Here is a 16,280-nt window from a genome sequence, read left to right as displayed (position 1 = left end):
CGCCGGCCTCTCACTGCTGTGGCCTCTCCCGCCGCGGAGCACAGGCTCCGGACGCGCAGGCTCAGCGGCCATGGCTCACGGGCCCAGCCGTTCCGCGGCATGTGGGATCTTCCCGGACCGGGGCACGAACCCGTGTCCCCTGCATCGGCAAGCGGACTCTCAACCACTGCGCCACCAGGGAAGCCCCATATATCTTTTGAAAGCCAAATCATTTGGTTTTTATTGTGAAAATAGGAAATGATATTCAAGTCACTTTATCCTTTTGAGAACCAACCAGAAAAAACCCATGTTTTATTATATAAAAAAGTAGATAGTAGGAACCTCATATATTTCCCTTTTCTGCAAAGTATTATCAAAGTATTTTGGTTTATAACCATTTTTAAATTGTTTCTTTGAAACAAATATCTCAGAATCATCTCAGTATGTTTCATATCCAAATTCATTGGATCCTTTATAATATTTTAAATAAATAATAGACTAAGCTTCCCTTGAACACTGTTAACAGCACTGAACTCAGTACTTCCCAAGGCAGTCTGGTGCATTTCTAAAATAACTAACTCTGGTCTAGATGCAGGTTTTTAGGTATGCTTTCTTTTATTCTACTCAAGCCAGCCAGGCTTTTCTTTTGGAGAGTCTTCTAAAAAAATTTTTAAAGGAACTCCAGTTTGGACATAACCCTCTCTTTTAGGGGTAGTAATGGACACTGCCTCTTGGCAGAGTCTGCACTAACATAGCTTCAACTTTAACGTAAATTCTTGTTGTATGCAACAGAGACTATTTGATGGCTCAGGAGTCCGTGTCTGTTATGGGGAAGGAGATGGGAGAAGAGAGGAGAGAATGCGTGACTGGTTCACATAGCAGGTTAAAATTTCCTAAAGCTCTTTAGCTTTCCTCAGCTACTCACAAAGAACCCTGCTTTGGTAAAATATACTAGGACTTAATGTTTCCATGATTCCCACATGTACTTCCATGTGCTGATGGTAATACCAATTTTATAAATTTTTAACTCTAAGCTATTTAGGTGTTCACTGGTAGAGTATTCCCACTTAAGAAGGGCATACTGTCAGATGTGCACAGTATGAGGAGGAGGTATTTGGAACAAAGCTGCTAGTTACTGTTAAAATACCATGACAGACTCCACCAAAAAAATAAGCAAATTCTTACCAAAACCCTCAAGTTTTAGGCTGTAGGAATGGAAGGCAGTGCTGTCCAGGTTGACTTAATGTTATTGGATACCAAATGGGACTTCGTTTTTTTGGGGTTGGGGGGGTGGAGTAAAATTCACATAATATATTATTAGCCTTTTTAAAGTGCACAATTCAGTGGCATTTAGTACATTCATAATATTGGGCAGCTATCACCTCTATCTAGTTCCAAAAATTTTTATCACCCCAAAAGGAAACCCCTTACCCATTAAGCAGATTCTCCCTATTGCCCCCTCTTCCCAGCCCTTGGCAACCTCTAAATCTGCCATCTCTATGGATTTACCTGTTCTAGATATTTATATGAAATATAAATGTGGCTTTTTGTTTCTGGCTTCTTAAAGCTGTTAAACATAGCATTTTTTTTAGCGTGGCCAAAAAAAAAGAAAAAAAGGAGAAGTATACTGATTATGTCAGTATATCATAACAAATACGAATGATTTACATTTTTACATTTTAAAAATCTCTTTGGTTAGTGTTAGGGCACGTTTGTTTATTTTCTCTCTGCACATCTTGTGGGGTCTTAGTTCCCCGACCAGGGAATGAACCCAGGCCCCAGCAGTGAAAGCGCTGAGTTCTAACCACTGGACAGCCAGGGAATTCCAGGGCATGTTTATTTTGAAAGGGTAAGACAAGACTTCTAGGTAGGTCATTTCAGGTCAGAACTTGGGAGTAAACTGTAGAGAAGCATTTGTTTACATGGAGGTAATACTTGAAGTCATTAGTGAGAATGAGCTTTTATAAAATAAAGGGAGAGGGAAGAGACTGAGAATATCTTCAATAGAGAAGAAATAGGTAAGTAAACATGAAAGAACAATCAAAGGTAGAAGGTAACTGAAAGAAGCCAAGGAGAGAGCTTAATCATGATTGTTGATAAATGCTAGAGAAAACTCACAGAGAATGCAGTCAGAGAAAAGGTATATTTGACCTTTAACATCATTAGAGACCTTTGAGAGTAAAGGTAGTAGAAGGGCTGCTGTATTTAAGTTGCCTTCTTTTTTCTTAGGACATAAAGCCTCTAATTTTTCACTGCTTCTGATTTCTTCACAACAATTTCTCAGTCGTGAATCATTGTTTTCATGATAATGTAAACCAGACCTGAAAGTTCGTTTTAATATCTAGTGAGAGCAAGGATATGCATTTTGGTATAAGTGTAAATTATAAAAGCTTCTTAGAGTCAACATTCTTTGAAAAGTATTAGGAAGGAGAAAATTAACCTCGATTAGTTGCTAGGCACTTTACATATATTTTAATTACATCTTGTGTAATAGCAAATCTGTCCACTTTACAATAGTTTTTAAAATTCATTATTTTTGCATGGATGTATGTGTTTTCCGTATATCTCCTAGGCAGGAAATACTGTTTTTCTTTTGCCAGGAACACCTTTGTCCTGGAATATTGTGGAGAGGTACTTGATCATAAAGAGTTTAAAGCCCGGGTAAAGGAGTATGCACGAAACAAAAACATCCACTACTATTTCATGGCCCTGAAGAATGATGAGGTAAGTGGCATGAATGTGTTTGTTTTGAAACAGATCTGGAAATTCTTGAGTTTGAAAGGGGTCATTGATATGGACTGATCTCTAAAATGTATTAAGTGACCAAAATAAAGAGGTAAACAGTGTGGATAGTTTTTTTCTATTTGCTTACAAAAAGGATGAGGGAGAGGGGTGTATTTACATGTATATGTAAATGTAAACATACATGCTTCATACTACAATTCTTAAAAATTATTGATGGCCCCCAAAGAGCTTTTGTTTATGTGGATTATATTTATCAATATTTATATTAAAGACGAAAGCTGAGAAGTTGAAAATACTTATTTTTTATTAAACCATTTAAAAGTGACAATAAGCCTATTACGTTGACACAAATAGCATATGCTTTTGTGAAAATTAAGTATTTTCCAAAAAGCTTTTTATTTTTAGTGAGGAATACCATTTACAAATCTCTTAAATGTCTGGCTTACTAGAATTTAGCTAGATTCTCATGTCTGCCTCTACATCCAATCTGGAAATGCAAGTTGTAGGGACCTATCCTAGTAGGACCTGTTGAATCTCACTCTGAGGGTGGGCTCAGCAAGAGTTTTAACAAGCTCTCCAGTGGATTCAGATACATACTCAAGTTTGAGAGCTGCTGCACTGTGGTATCGCATGCATTTGAAAATGAAGTTTTAAACACATGAAGTAAGATTGTAATATAATAGGATGTAAGAAATAGCTAAAAGAAAATGAGACATTGACAGATATGGAGATAATTTTGCCCCCTAGGTAAAATGTTGATAGTTAGAGATCTTTCTGAGGAAGACGTTGGGTATTTGTCACTTTGATGTGTAAAGTGATATGAGAGAGTTCTCTGAAGGAATGGGGGATTAAGGGTAAGGGTCTTAAATTTGCCAGATGCCTTGCCTTTGCAAAATGCACATATGTTTTAAGGTCTCTTTTTTTTTTTTTTTTTTTTTTTTTTTTTTTTTTGCGGTATGCGGGCCTCTCACTGTTCTGGCCTCCCGTTGCAGAGCACAGGCTCCGGATGCGCAGGCTCAGCGGCCATGGCTCACGGGCCTAGCCGCTCCGCGGCATGCGGGATCTTCCCGCACCGGGGCACAAACCCACGTCCCCTGCATCGGCAGGCGGACTCTCAACCACTGCACCACCAGGGAAGCCCCTAAGGTCTCATTTTTAACAGTTAAATTATCCTTTTCCCTAGATAATAGATGCCACTCAGAAAGGAAATTGCTCCCGGTTCATGAATCACAGCTGTGAACCAAACTGTGAGACTCAAAAAGTAAGTTGAGGTAGATTTAGAGTTTGGGATATTTGTTCAAGACTGCTGTTCTGACTATTAATTTTAGATTCTATACCAAAGGTACCCATGGATATTATTTTTTAATCATTTTAATGATTTTTTTCTTACTCTGTTAAAATTTATTTTGAAATAAGTTTAGATGTATAAAATAATAAATAGTGCTGAAATAGTACAGAGTTCCCATATATTATCCTTCACTAACTTCTGCAAATGTCTACATTGAACGTAACCATAATATAACTATCCAATCCAGGAAATACTATTAACTACTAACTAGTCTAAAGACCTTATTCAAGTTTTGCCATATGTCATTTTTCTAGTCTAGGATCCAATCCAGGAACTCCAGTTGCATTTAATTGTCACATCTCTGCCCATAAATTTTAGATATTGTTTAAGGTGCTGAAATGAAAAACTAAATTTTAATTTTGATGAAGTCCAGTGTGTACTATTATATTCAGATTTTATATCAGTCTTATCCAGGTGCCAAATTTGGTAGTTTTAATAACATTTATAAGGGGCTGAATGGCCACAGATGAGAGAGACGATGTATGGTATGCGTGTGGATATACTCCTCCTCAACAAGGCCAGACTTTGGGTCTTGGTTATCTTTATGTCCCTGTGCCTGGCACACAGTTGACACTTGATAAATCCATTTACTGAATTCGATGTAACATTTTGAGGTAATGATCTTGGTACCCTCTAATTTGTGTTTTAAGCTTAGAGTTTTAAAAAAAAAGCATATAGATACATATATATGCACATTAGAATATTGGTTCTTTTTTAGATTAAGAAAGCTGTGGACCCACGCCCTAGAAAAATATATCAGTGATTTCCTCTCATATTGAATAGTTTTGACTCTTGGATATTTTTTGCCCTTTGATCTCTGTACTAATAGATCTTAGATACAGCTCTTCCAAGAGCCAAAACATATAACGAATAGCAGAACCCAGTGTGAAATTATTTAACCTAATTAAGTTCTGGTTCTAGTTTTGCCTGCAGCTGGTGGCCACATGTCTTATGAGACTCCAACTGTACTGTTTCCCTTCACCTCTTTAAGTCTGCGTTTTTCATCAGTAGCAGGTTCAAATGGTCTGGACAGGAGCTTTCCAGTCAACTTACATCTTACATATTCTGGAACTACAAGGTCCAATCCCTGTGTATTTACCCCCATTTTAATTTTTGAGTTTTATGTATCTGCTCTGATGATTCCCTTCCCTTTCTCTACACTCAGCATTATGACCACTGTTTCATGAAATTAAACTTCTGGCATTGTTGTTTCCCTTTTTCCATGCCCCATCTTATCTTATAGTTACTTTTAACATAAGGTAATACAAATTCACCTGGTACTCAGTGACACCAAGCATTCCATATTTGCCGCCTCTCACTGCTGTGGCCTCTCCCGCTGTGGAGCGCAGGCTCCGGACACGCAGGCTCAGCGGCTGTGGCTCACGGGCCCAGCCGTTCTGCGGCACGTGGGATCCTCCCGGACTGGGGCACGAACCCGCGCCCCCTGCATCGGCAGGCAGACTCCCAACCACTGCGCCACCAGGGAAGCCCCAGCAGTTACTTTTATTAGAGTTAAATTATAGATGATATTCATCTGGTAGCTCATTAAATAAGAGTGATACTTAAGTTTTTTTGTTTTTTTTAAATTTCCCTGTTAGCTATTTGGAAAAGCCTTTATTATCTAAAGAGGCACATGCATAATTAAGGCAGATGATGATGATCTTTTTTTAAAAAACACACACACACATAGATTAACCAGTTACTAATTTCTTTTCTTTTAAAAACAACATCTCAGTGGACTGTGAACGGACAACTGAGAGTTGGGTTTTTTACCACCAAACTGGTTCCTTCAGGCTCAGAGTTAACATTTGACTATCAGTTCCAAAGATACGGGTGAGTATTGATTCTGTTCTGTTTTGCTGCTTCTGATGGAGAAATAGACTGTTCAGATATAGGAATCTAAAACTTAGATGTGAATGACTAAGAAGTTATATGTACTGTCAGTTCTTATCTATAGTGTTCTCTTTTAGTTCTGTGTATTTTCCTTCTGTATGACACTTCAGGCCATTAAGGATATTGTACAGGAACTACATGTTCCTCCTCTGAACTTCATGCTGCCTTATTTATATAATTATGTTTCTAATGTAATTTAAAATCGTTTTATTACAGAAATGTCAACAGGGTGTTGACATGGTATAAAGAGAACAATATAATGAATCCCTGTGTGGCCATAATTCATCTGTCAGTTATTAGTTCATGACTTTATCATGTCTCATCTATACCATATTGTACTCTGAAAAATAATTTGTACCTAGTTCTACCAAAACCAGTAACTGATGCAATAGCACTGAATACCCCTAGCATTTATATTGTGGTTTTAATAAAACCCCACTAAAAGGAGCAGGGTTCCTCGTAGAAATGTCTGGTGCCAACTTTGGGACAGGTATTGAACAAGATGCCTCTGGATTATCTCTTCATACCAGAAAACCAGTTATAAAAGATTAGGAGGGTCATGTCAAAGGGACTTCGGAGATAGCTTGAATAGAATCTCACTTACCAAAAGTGGGAGAGTTCTTATTAACACTTAAGCATCATTAAGCATAATAATGGCAAGTGGTTTGAAACACACTATGTAAAATCCATGAGTTTTAATGACATTTTAAAAATAAAAGTGCATTAGTCATAATTGAAAGGAACCAATTCATGATCTTGGAAACTAGTTTTTGTTTTTTTTTTAATTGAAGTATAGTTGATGTGCAATATTACATAAGTTACAGGTATACAACATAGTGAATAACAATTTTTAAAGGTTATATTCCATCTATAGTTACTACAAAACACTGGCTGTATTCCCTCTGTTGTACAGTACATTCTAGTAGCTTATTTATTTTATACATAATAGCTATATCTCTTAATCCCCATATCCCTCTTTTGCCCCTTCCCCTCTCCCTATGAGTAACCACTAGTTTAAAAATTAAAAGAAGAAAAAAATCAAGCATTTATCCTTCCTTTCCCAAGTGAATTTTTTTATTAAACCAAGCAGTTGGTGAGAGGAAATTCTTTATAGAGGTTATTTTAGCTAATAAATGAAGCAGTAATGGTATCACCATTTTGCAACACCTCATAAACTAATGGATCTAGGCAATGGTCAAGTATTCTGGGGTTGACCAGGTTCCATGTAGGGCTCCATTATTTTTTTTCCCCTCTTGTATTTGTAGTGTCCTCTTTGAAAGAAAGGCAACTGGAAATTAAGTGCTGTTTGTGATTCCCTGCTGTATTTATCAAACATTTTTGTGCCTCTGATTGCTACTGTTACATACTAAATCTATCAGTTTACTTTTGGAATAGTCCTTCATGTTTTCCTTGGGTAGCTCTGGTTGCAGAGTAAATAAATGGCAGAGGGCTGTAGACTTAGGCCTGTATTCTTTCCTCCACTTTACCTTGACTCCATGGTTACATTTACTTATTACTATATTTATTAGTAGTGTCTCATCCTTATGTAATGATAACTTTTAATAACCACGTGTTTCCTTCTAAATGTCCTTTACTAATTATGGTTTTTATATCTGTATATCTGTTCATAATAATACATTTTGTTCTGTGTGTCAGTTAAATATTTACATATAAGTTATAGGTGTTGATCTATTTAAGCAATTTTGTTCTTAGCCCCAACAGGTATATATGATCTCTTATTTTCATACATTAGTAGAAACTCTCATAAATGGAGAATTTACTTATTAATTTCTTGGCTAGTTTTGTCTAGCTAATAAAGAATGACTTACTTTTAAGAGCAATTTTCAGGCATTTCTATTAGTTATTATCAGGTTTGTTGGTGTCTCTTAAAAAAACTTTTTTTCCTTTAAGCTGGATTGACTCTTCTCCTGTATGTAATTGCTATAGTATCAACATTTTTTATGGTTTACATTCACATAATTGACATCTTTCTTATGCTCCTCGAACAGGAAAGAAGCACAGAAATGTTTCTGTGGGTCGGCTAATTGCCGGGGTTACCTGGGAGGAGAGAACAGAGTCAGCATCAGAGCAGCAGGAGGGAAAATGAAGAAAGAACGATCTCGGAAGAAGGATTCGGTAAGTGTTCCATTCTTCTTTGAACTGTCACCATGTGCATTTTAAGAAGGGAGGTAGCTTTCCTGATTGAACTTTGAAAAGTCAGACTACAACCAGAGAAATTCAGGGTCAAATGAGATAATCATGGAAAAGAAGTACTATTGCTATTTTTGTTTCATGGAGCTTAGACGTGGATACTGAGAACTATTGAAGTCATCTTGAAAACAGACAGGCTAATAGTTTTTGAGACCCTGTAAAACTCCTAATCTTAGTAACATGTTTATCTGTTGACTCACGTAAGTCTGATCTACATTCCTAATCTTTTAATATTATTTTGTCTTTTGTTTGCATGTGTTCTTAAAATCTCTCAAAATCCTCCTTGGAGCGTAAGGTGAGTTTTGAGAGCTAACAGGCAACCCAAAAGTGAGAAAGGGATAGTCTCAGATGGTCTTTGTATTTAATCCGTTAGAACAGTGGTTGATAGCCTTTTTTCTACCGCAGTTCACCTGAGTCACAACTGGAGGTGAGTGGTATCTTGCTACTACAGGAGCTCTTAACTGGGACAAGAATTTTGTGTCGTTTTTAAACGCCCCCCCCCACCGCCTTTTTCTGAGGACCCCTTTGTCAGAGCAGTGTTTCTCCACCTCAGAACCACTTGGCAGGGTCCATTGTAAAAATGCACATTTTGGGGCCTATCCCCAGACCTATGAATCTTAGTTGAGGGCCGGAAGGAGCCAGAGGTGTTAGCCAGCAAATCCACCTGTGAGTCTTTTGCAGTTAGCTCATTCCTAGGCTTTTCAGGAACCCATACTTATGTTAAGAATTATAAATGACAGCAGTCTTACTGTTTAGTTGAGCAGATAGAATACATAAGTCAGGAAAGGGATAAAAATATAATAGTTAAAAGGGCATGTCAGTAAACCCAAATTAATTGGAGAGAATTAGTTATTGAGAATCTGAATTCTATAAGAAGACTTAGATAGCAGGAAGCATTAGAAAGGGCCATTTAAAAATTTTAAAAAAAAAGGATCAAAAAAAGGGTCATTTAAAAAATGCAAAAAGGGTAAGTTTACAAGAAACACCCATGCTTCTACCACCCAAGATGAACAAATGCTCTTTAGAGTATTGTTGCTTCAGCTCTATTTTTTAGAGAGCATATATATTGTAACTGTGTGCTAAGCACTCTTCTAAGCGCCTGACACATTAACTCATTTAATTCTCACAATAAGCCCTTTAAGTTAGGTACAAGGATTTTCCCTCTTTTACAGATGAGAACACTAAAGCACAGAGGTTACAAGGTCACCCATTAAGCGATGGGAAAGAGCTAGTCTAGCTCTTTTCTTTGCTTTTAACCATATTGAGTTCCTTTGTGTAGAGTTTTAGAAATGATATATATATATATTTCTACAATTTTTTTAAAAAAATTTATTTTTTATTTTTTGGCTGTGTTGGGTCTTCGTTGCTGCACGTGGGCTTTCTCTAGTTGTGGTGAGCGGGGGCTACTCTTCATTGCGGTGCGTGGGCTTCTCATTGCAGTGGCTTGTTGCGGAGCACGGGCTCTTTCATAACCACTGCGCCACCAGGGAAACCCCCACAATCTGTTTTTTACTCTTCCATGTTGATATATGTATATATACATATATATGTACATTTTTAACTGCTGTAAAGGTTTTCATCATATAACAGTTTATTTACATATATTCCTACTGATGAACACTTGTGTTTCCAATCTTTTGCTCTTAATGTCTTTGCACATGTCTCTTCTGTACATGTTTCTTTAAGGTATATCCATGGAAGTGGGGTCACTAGGTCATAGCCTATTAGCTTTTGGACCTGACTATTACAGGAAATTTTTCTTTAAACTTCATCAAGATTACTTTTATTTTTAACTCTTGTTTCATATAATTGATAGTTTATCAGAGCAACCACAAAGTAGTCATTAAACATGTTGACCTAAGCTAAAATCTCCATAAAAGCTTCCCTTTGGCTATTTTCTGTTTTCAGAACTTACATTAAAAACTGCATTATTGGTGGGGAGTGTTGTTGTAGTGTGATGGTTTCCTGGGTGGTATTATACTGCCATCATAACAATATCAGATGGCTTTCTACCTTCCTGATAAGATTCAGGAACAACCCCAAGGGACCAAGACGTAGGTATTCCTGGTTTTTGCTTGCTTGTTTTTATTCTGGTAATAGTGTGTCCATATCAGTATTCTATGGTATTGTAGACTAAATTAGATGTAAAGTGAATCTAAGCAGTTGGTGGGCTGAAGTCATGGGTTGCTCCAGATGTGAATTTTTTTTTGAATTAATTAATTAATTTTTGGCTGCTTTGGGTGTTCGTTGCTGCACACGGGCTTTCCCTTAGTTGCAGCGAGCAGGGGCTACTCTTTGTTGAGGTGCATGGGCTTCTCATTGCAGTGGCTTCTCTTGTTGTGGAGCACGGGCTCTAGGTGCGCGGGCTTCTGTAGTTGTGGCTCGCTGGCTCTAGAGCGCAGGCTCAGTAGTTGCAGCGCATGGGCTTCGTTGCTCCACGGCATGTGGGATCTTCCCAGACCAGGGCTCGAACCCGTTTCCCCTGCATTAGCAGGCAGATTCTTAACCACTGCACCACCAGTGAAGCCCTCCAGATGTGAATTTGAAGCTGTTCTGGAACAAGGATGTTTTGGATGAAACTTTGCCCTGATAGAGGAATGACCCAGAGTGAATCTGGGTTCCTAGAAGGGTCATTTGTCCCTTGACTGTAATGAAGAGTTTAACTCCACTTTGGTTTTAATTGGATTGGTCTCCTACTGAAATTGTGGCTGGATGCTTAGATTCTGAGTTCTGGTCAGGTACAGTAGAATAGAATCACAAAAGTAGCACCTCTTGAAATTCCCAAGTGTTAGGGAGTTCCCTGGCAGGGAACTCGGTGCTTTCACTGCCATAACCCTGGGTTCCATCCCTGGTCGGGGAACTAAGATCCCACAAACTGCGTGGTACAGCAAAAAAAAAAAAAAAAAAAAAAAGAAAGAAAGAAAGAAATTCCCAAGTGTTAGTTTTTGGAATTCTTTTGGGTAGGGGATGCCATGGAAAGGAAAAGATAGCAGCAGTTTAAGATATAGTTTTGCATATTTTAACTATTAACAAGAATATTTTAATGACACTGTAGTCTGCATCTGCCCTCCCATATTAACCTTTGATTGGTGAACATTTCTTATTCCTTGCTCTTATGATTGAAGCTATGTACATACAGTTTACCTACTTAAAACTGTAAGCTCTTCCAGGACAGGTGATTGTCTTCTTTGGGTATGTCACAATCTAGGTACTTAATTAAATACTTAGTTGATGGAGGTATAATAAATCCGCACTATTATCTGATGTTATTTGTAGTTTGTAAATTCTAAACAGGGAATAGTCTGAAATTTACCTTAATCTCTTTTGAGTTTGTGAAACAAATTAACAGTAACTAATTTACACAATAAAGAGGGTGAAAAGCCACATAAGAAAGGAAATAGTTGCTTTCAGCAGATAACAAACAAAGCCTAGTGTCTGGAATATATAGAGAGCTCTGTCTAATCAATAAGAAAAAAATAGCCCCAAAAGAAAAATAAACAACTTCCATAGACACTTTAGTAATCCAGATAGCCAGTAAACATGTGGAAAGGTGTTCAACCTCATTAGTAATCAGGGGAGTACAAATTAAAACTACTATCAGATGTTATTTGCATACTGACCACATTGATAAAAATTAAGTCGGATGATACACAGGAACAATAGATTTCATACACTGGTGGTGGAGGTGTAAATGGATACAAGCACTTTTGAAAACACTTTGGTGTTATTTACTAAAGGTGAATGTATGTATACTATATGAGTCAGCAGTTGCACTCCTAGGTCTATAACCAGAGAGAGACTTGTTTAAAATGCACATCAGGAATCACAGCAGCATTGCTTACATTAGAAAAAGTAGAAACAACTCAAATACCCATTAACATTAGTATGAATAAATTATAATCATATGAAAAACTAGTCATGAAAATAAAGAAATTTATGGTTGCATGCAACAATGATGACTTAAAATGTAAAGTTGATTGAAAAAGAACCATGGCACAAAGATTTTTTGTCCAGTGTGATTTCATTTACATAAAGATTAAAAACAGACAAAATTATAATGTTTAGGAATTTATAATATATGTAGTAAACCTATTTTAAAAATCAGAACTATTTCCTAAAATGTTAGGAGACATCTCTAGAGTTAAGAAGAGAAGGTATTATAACAAGGAAGGGGCACATGGAGCACTTCAGGAACACTGGCAGTATCCTCCCCATCCCCCCACCCTCCCTTTTACCTGAGTGTTGGTTGCCATGGATATTACTCAACTGTTTGTTTATTAAACCTGTTTATTTACTAATTGTTTATATACTTTTCTATACGTATGTTATATTTATTAGAATGTATTAACAATGGTGCTTTAGACCCATTAAAGACAGTTCATACCCCAAAATAAAGAATAAACATTTTTCTTGAGCTGATTAGGTAATTAACAGAATAAATTTTTAAGTGCTATAGAATTGTGTATATACATATAAATTTTCATTTATCAGTAATTTATTAAAATACATCCTAATCCTCCTTATACTTACCACAAATCCTTTTTGGAAGGTGGTGACCCATAAATGAAAAATAAATACTTTTAGTAAATTTAATGAAAGCAATCAGTGTCAGTCATCTCCTGGCTTCCTCCCCTGTAGGTGTCCTAAAAGTTATTAATTCCACAATTGATTGTTCACTTGAGTACCCAAAATTATGGAAGCTGTATCATCACCACTAGGATTGGCATGCTTACTTTTATGTAATACAACCATTAAGCTTATCATTATAGTAGGAATGTTCAAAGGTTGTTCACCTTCTGTATTTTGTTTGCAAAATTTTGTTATTTATACTTCTACATTTTTACTGTTTATTTCCTTAAGAAATACTTTTTTATATCCCAGTAGTGCCTTTTATACAGTAATATCTACTCAATTTATTGATGAATGAAAGTAACAACTCAGTTTTAACTTTTCAGATTACATGCCTAATTATGAAAAGGAAATAACTCCAAAAGGAAATATAAGCTTAGTGAATATTTGCATCTCAAAACTGTCAAAAGCAAGATTCTTGTATTTGAGAGGAAAAGTAGTATTTTAAAGCCCTTGGTCTTTCCTATGCTAATCCTCTGGAATTTGGGACACAGGAAATTTTTACATTTAGGATATACAAGGAAAAAAACATCTTTAAGGAAATTGTCTTACATTAAGATTTAACTGTAAATTGGCTTTTCTGTTCATGTATTTAATCTATTCAAAACCTAAGAAATAATACTGGAAACGAAAAAGGATGAGCCTCAAATGTACTTTTTAGAAGGAAAAAATGAGTTTATGTATCTTCAACTTCTTGCAGGCAGCATTTTATATTTTCTCATTTATTTTTGTTCTATATACCATAATAAGAGTTTTGGGGTATAATATGAAATAGAAATGTTTCAGTGCCTTGCCTAAAATTATATTAAGTGAGACACTTAGCCAGTTAAGTAACAGAAAACTTCAAGATTTTTTCTTTTGTACTTGCTTTTCTCTAATTTATTATCAGCTCATTCTGTACTTTTATCATTTCATGTCAAGTTGATTTAATGCTGTCGTTTATATCTCTTCTCCTTCAATCTCTATCTTGTCTAGATTTCATCCTGTTATTGTCAGACTAATTATTCTCAAATTCCATTTTGATCATATTATTCCCTTTTTAGGATTCAGTAATAGAGCTCTCTTACTTAGTCTCTCTTACTTAATCCAGATTCTTTTATATTACATCTGAGATGTTCTAACACCAGCCGCCTTTTTTTTTTTTTTTTTTTTTTTTGTGGTATGCGGGCCTCTCACTGTTGTGGCCTGTCCCGTTGTGGAGCACAGGCTCTGGACGCACAGGCTCAGCGGCCATGGCTCACGGGCCCAGCTGCTCTGCAGCATGTGGGATCTTCCCGGACCGGGGCACGAACCCGTGTCCCCTGCATCGGCAGGCGGACTCTCAACCACTGCGCCACCAGGGAAGCCCCAGCCTTCTTTTTGATAAGATTTTTCTCAATACCTCACCGCACCTTATCCACTCCAGCCAGGCTGAGCATAGTATGCACTGTCATAATTTTCCATTTCCGGTTGTTCAGACTTTTCCTTCTGCTTCCTCCCTCCTCCCTCCTCTTGTATTTATCTTACCTATTTCTAACCCCAGTTCGGTGAATTCATTTCTGGTCACTCTCATTTTTTTCTTTTTCTTTTTGCGGTACGCGGCCCTCTCACTGTTGTGGCCTCTCCCGTTGCGGAGCACAGGCTCCGGACGTGCAGGCTCAGCGGCCATGGCTCACGGGCCCAGCCGCTCCGCGGCATGTGGGATCTTCCTGGACCGGGGCACGAACCCTTGTCCCCTGCATCGGCAGGCAGACTCTTAGCCACTGCGCCACCAGGGAAGCCCTCTGGTGACTCTCATTTTAAGCACTCCCTTCATCTTAGACCTCTTAGGTTTCTTAACATTAACATTTATATCATTGTTCGTTTTCATATGAGTTAATTTTATCTCCCCAATAGTAAGTTCTGTGAGGGTGTCTTTTTCTTTTTTTTTTGCGTTATGCGGCCCTCTCACTGTTGTGGCCTCTTCCGTTGCGGAGCACAGGCTCTGGACGCGCAGGCTCAGCGGCCATGGCTCACGGGCCTAGCCGCTCCGCGGCATGTGGTATCTTCCTGGACCGGGGCACGAACCTGTGTCCCCTGCATCAGCAGGCGGACTCTCAACCACTGTGCCACCAGGGAAGCCCTGTGAGGGTGTCTTTATATCTTTTATAACTGATGCAACACAGCTAGAAAACAACCTTTGGAACCTTGATTTTTGTTGCTGTTGTTCTCTGTTATTTAATATCTTTGGAACAAAGAATTTATGTTAAGTTATAAAGCCTATAATTATACTTTATATGTGCTTGTGAGCATTCTCTGCTTCCTTCTCTCTGCTTATAGCTCCTGGAGGGTACCACTATTTTGAATTTTGTGTCTTACCTCCCTTTTTTAAAAACAAACAAATAAACAAAAAATCATATTTATTTATTTATTTATTTATTTATTTATTTATTTATGGCTGGGTTGGGTCTTTGTTGCTGCGTGTGGGCTTTCTCTAGTTGCGGTGAGCGGGGTCTAATCTTCATTGTGGTATGCGGGCTTCTCATTGTGGTGGCTTCTCTTGTTGCGGAGCACAGGCTCTAGGTGTGCAGACTTCAGTAGTTGTGGCATGTGCGCTCAGTAGTTGTGGCTCTTGGGCTCTGGAGCACGGGCTCAGTAGTTGTGGCCTCGGGCTTAGTTGCTCTGCGGCATGTGGGATCTTCCTGGATCAGGGATTGCACCTGTGTCCCCTGCATTGGCATGTGGATTCTTAACCACAGCGTCATCAGGGAAGTCCCCTTTGCCATTTTAAAATAGACTTTTCAGATATGTATCTATAAAAAATTTGTTTTTGAGGTGCAGAGAAATGGATTCATACAGCATGCAATATTCTGTAACTTTATTTTTTTACATAGCATTATGTTTGCTAAGATTGATAATTTTTGTTGCATTTGGCTGCACTCGATTCCTTTCATTGTGGTATATGCCATTATGTGAACATGCTGGTTTATCCAGCCTGGCCACAGGTATTTGGGCTGTAGACAGTTTTTTGCTCTTATGAATGGCTGTTCAATGAACATTCTTCTGATTCTCAGAGTACACATGTGCAGAAGTTTCTCTAGGGTTTATTCTTAGGTGTACAGCGGCTAGGCATAGGGGATACAAATATTTATTTTTCAAACTTTATTTCAATGCTTTATTTTTTCTGACATACTTTTTTTCCCCCCCGACATACTTCTTACCTAATATAATTTTTCTTCCTCCCATAAAGGCAGATTTTTTTGTTTTGCTTCATTGCAATGTCTTCAGCACCTAGAACTATACTAGATGTATAAGTGCTTGGTAAATATTTGATGATTGAATGAAATGCTTTTCAAATTGATCATACCAATTTATATTTTCATTAGCAGTGTACAAAAGTTTGTTTTGACCCACATCTTTGCCTAGACTTGATTTTATCAGACTTCTTACAGTGAGTGTAATATGGTTTCTTACTGTGGTCTTAGTTTTCCTTATTACTGGTGAGGTCGAGCATCTT

The 16,280-nt window shown here is 37.6% G+C and overlaps 1 protein-coding gene across 1 annotated transcript in view; it reads left to right on the top strand.

The window, feature by feature from the left end:
* Positions 1-16,280, top strand: part of SETD2 (SET domain containing 2, histone lysine methyltransferase) — a 117,470-nt gene that overhangs the window by 44,910 nt on the left and 56,280 nt on the right. The window contains exons 6-9 of the mRNA XM_007470265.1: positions 2,580-2,703; positions 3,908-3,985; positions 5,808-5,905; positions 7,975-8,101. Of these exons, the coding sequence (XP_007470327.1) occupies positions 2,580-2,703; positions 3,908-3,985; positions 5,808-5,905; positions 7,975-8,101 (427 nt within the window). The remainder of the gene's footprint in view (positions 1-2,579; positions 2,704-3,907; positions 3,986-5,807; positions 5,906-7,974; positions 8,102-16,280) is intronic.

The sequence above is a fragment of the Lipotes vexillifer genome, unplaced genomic scaffold, assembly GCF_000442215.2.
Source record: "Lipotes vexillifer unplaced genomic scaffold, Lipotes_vexillifer_v1.1 scaffold942, whole genome shotgun sequence".
NCBI lineage: Eukaryota > Metazoa > Chordata > Mammalia > Artiodactyla > Lipotidae > Lipotes > Lipotes vexillifer.
The sequence above is the reverse complement of the archived record's forward strand: the minus strand, read 5'-3'. Positions and strand labels throughout refer to the sequence as shown.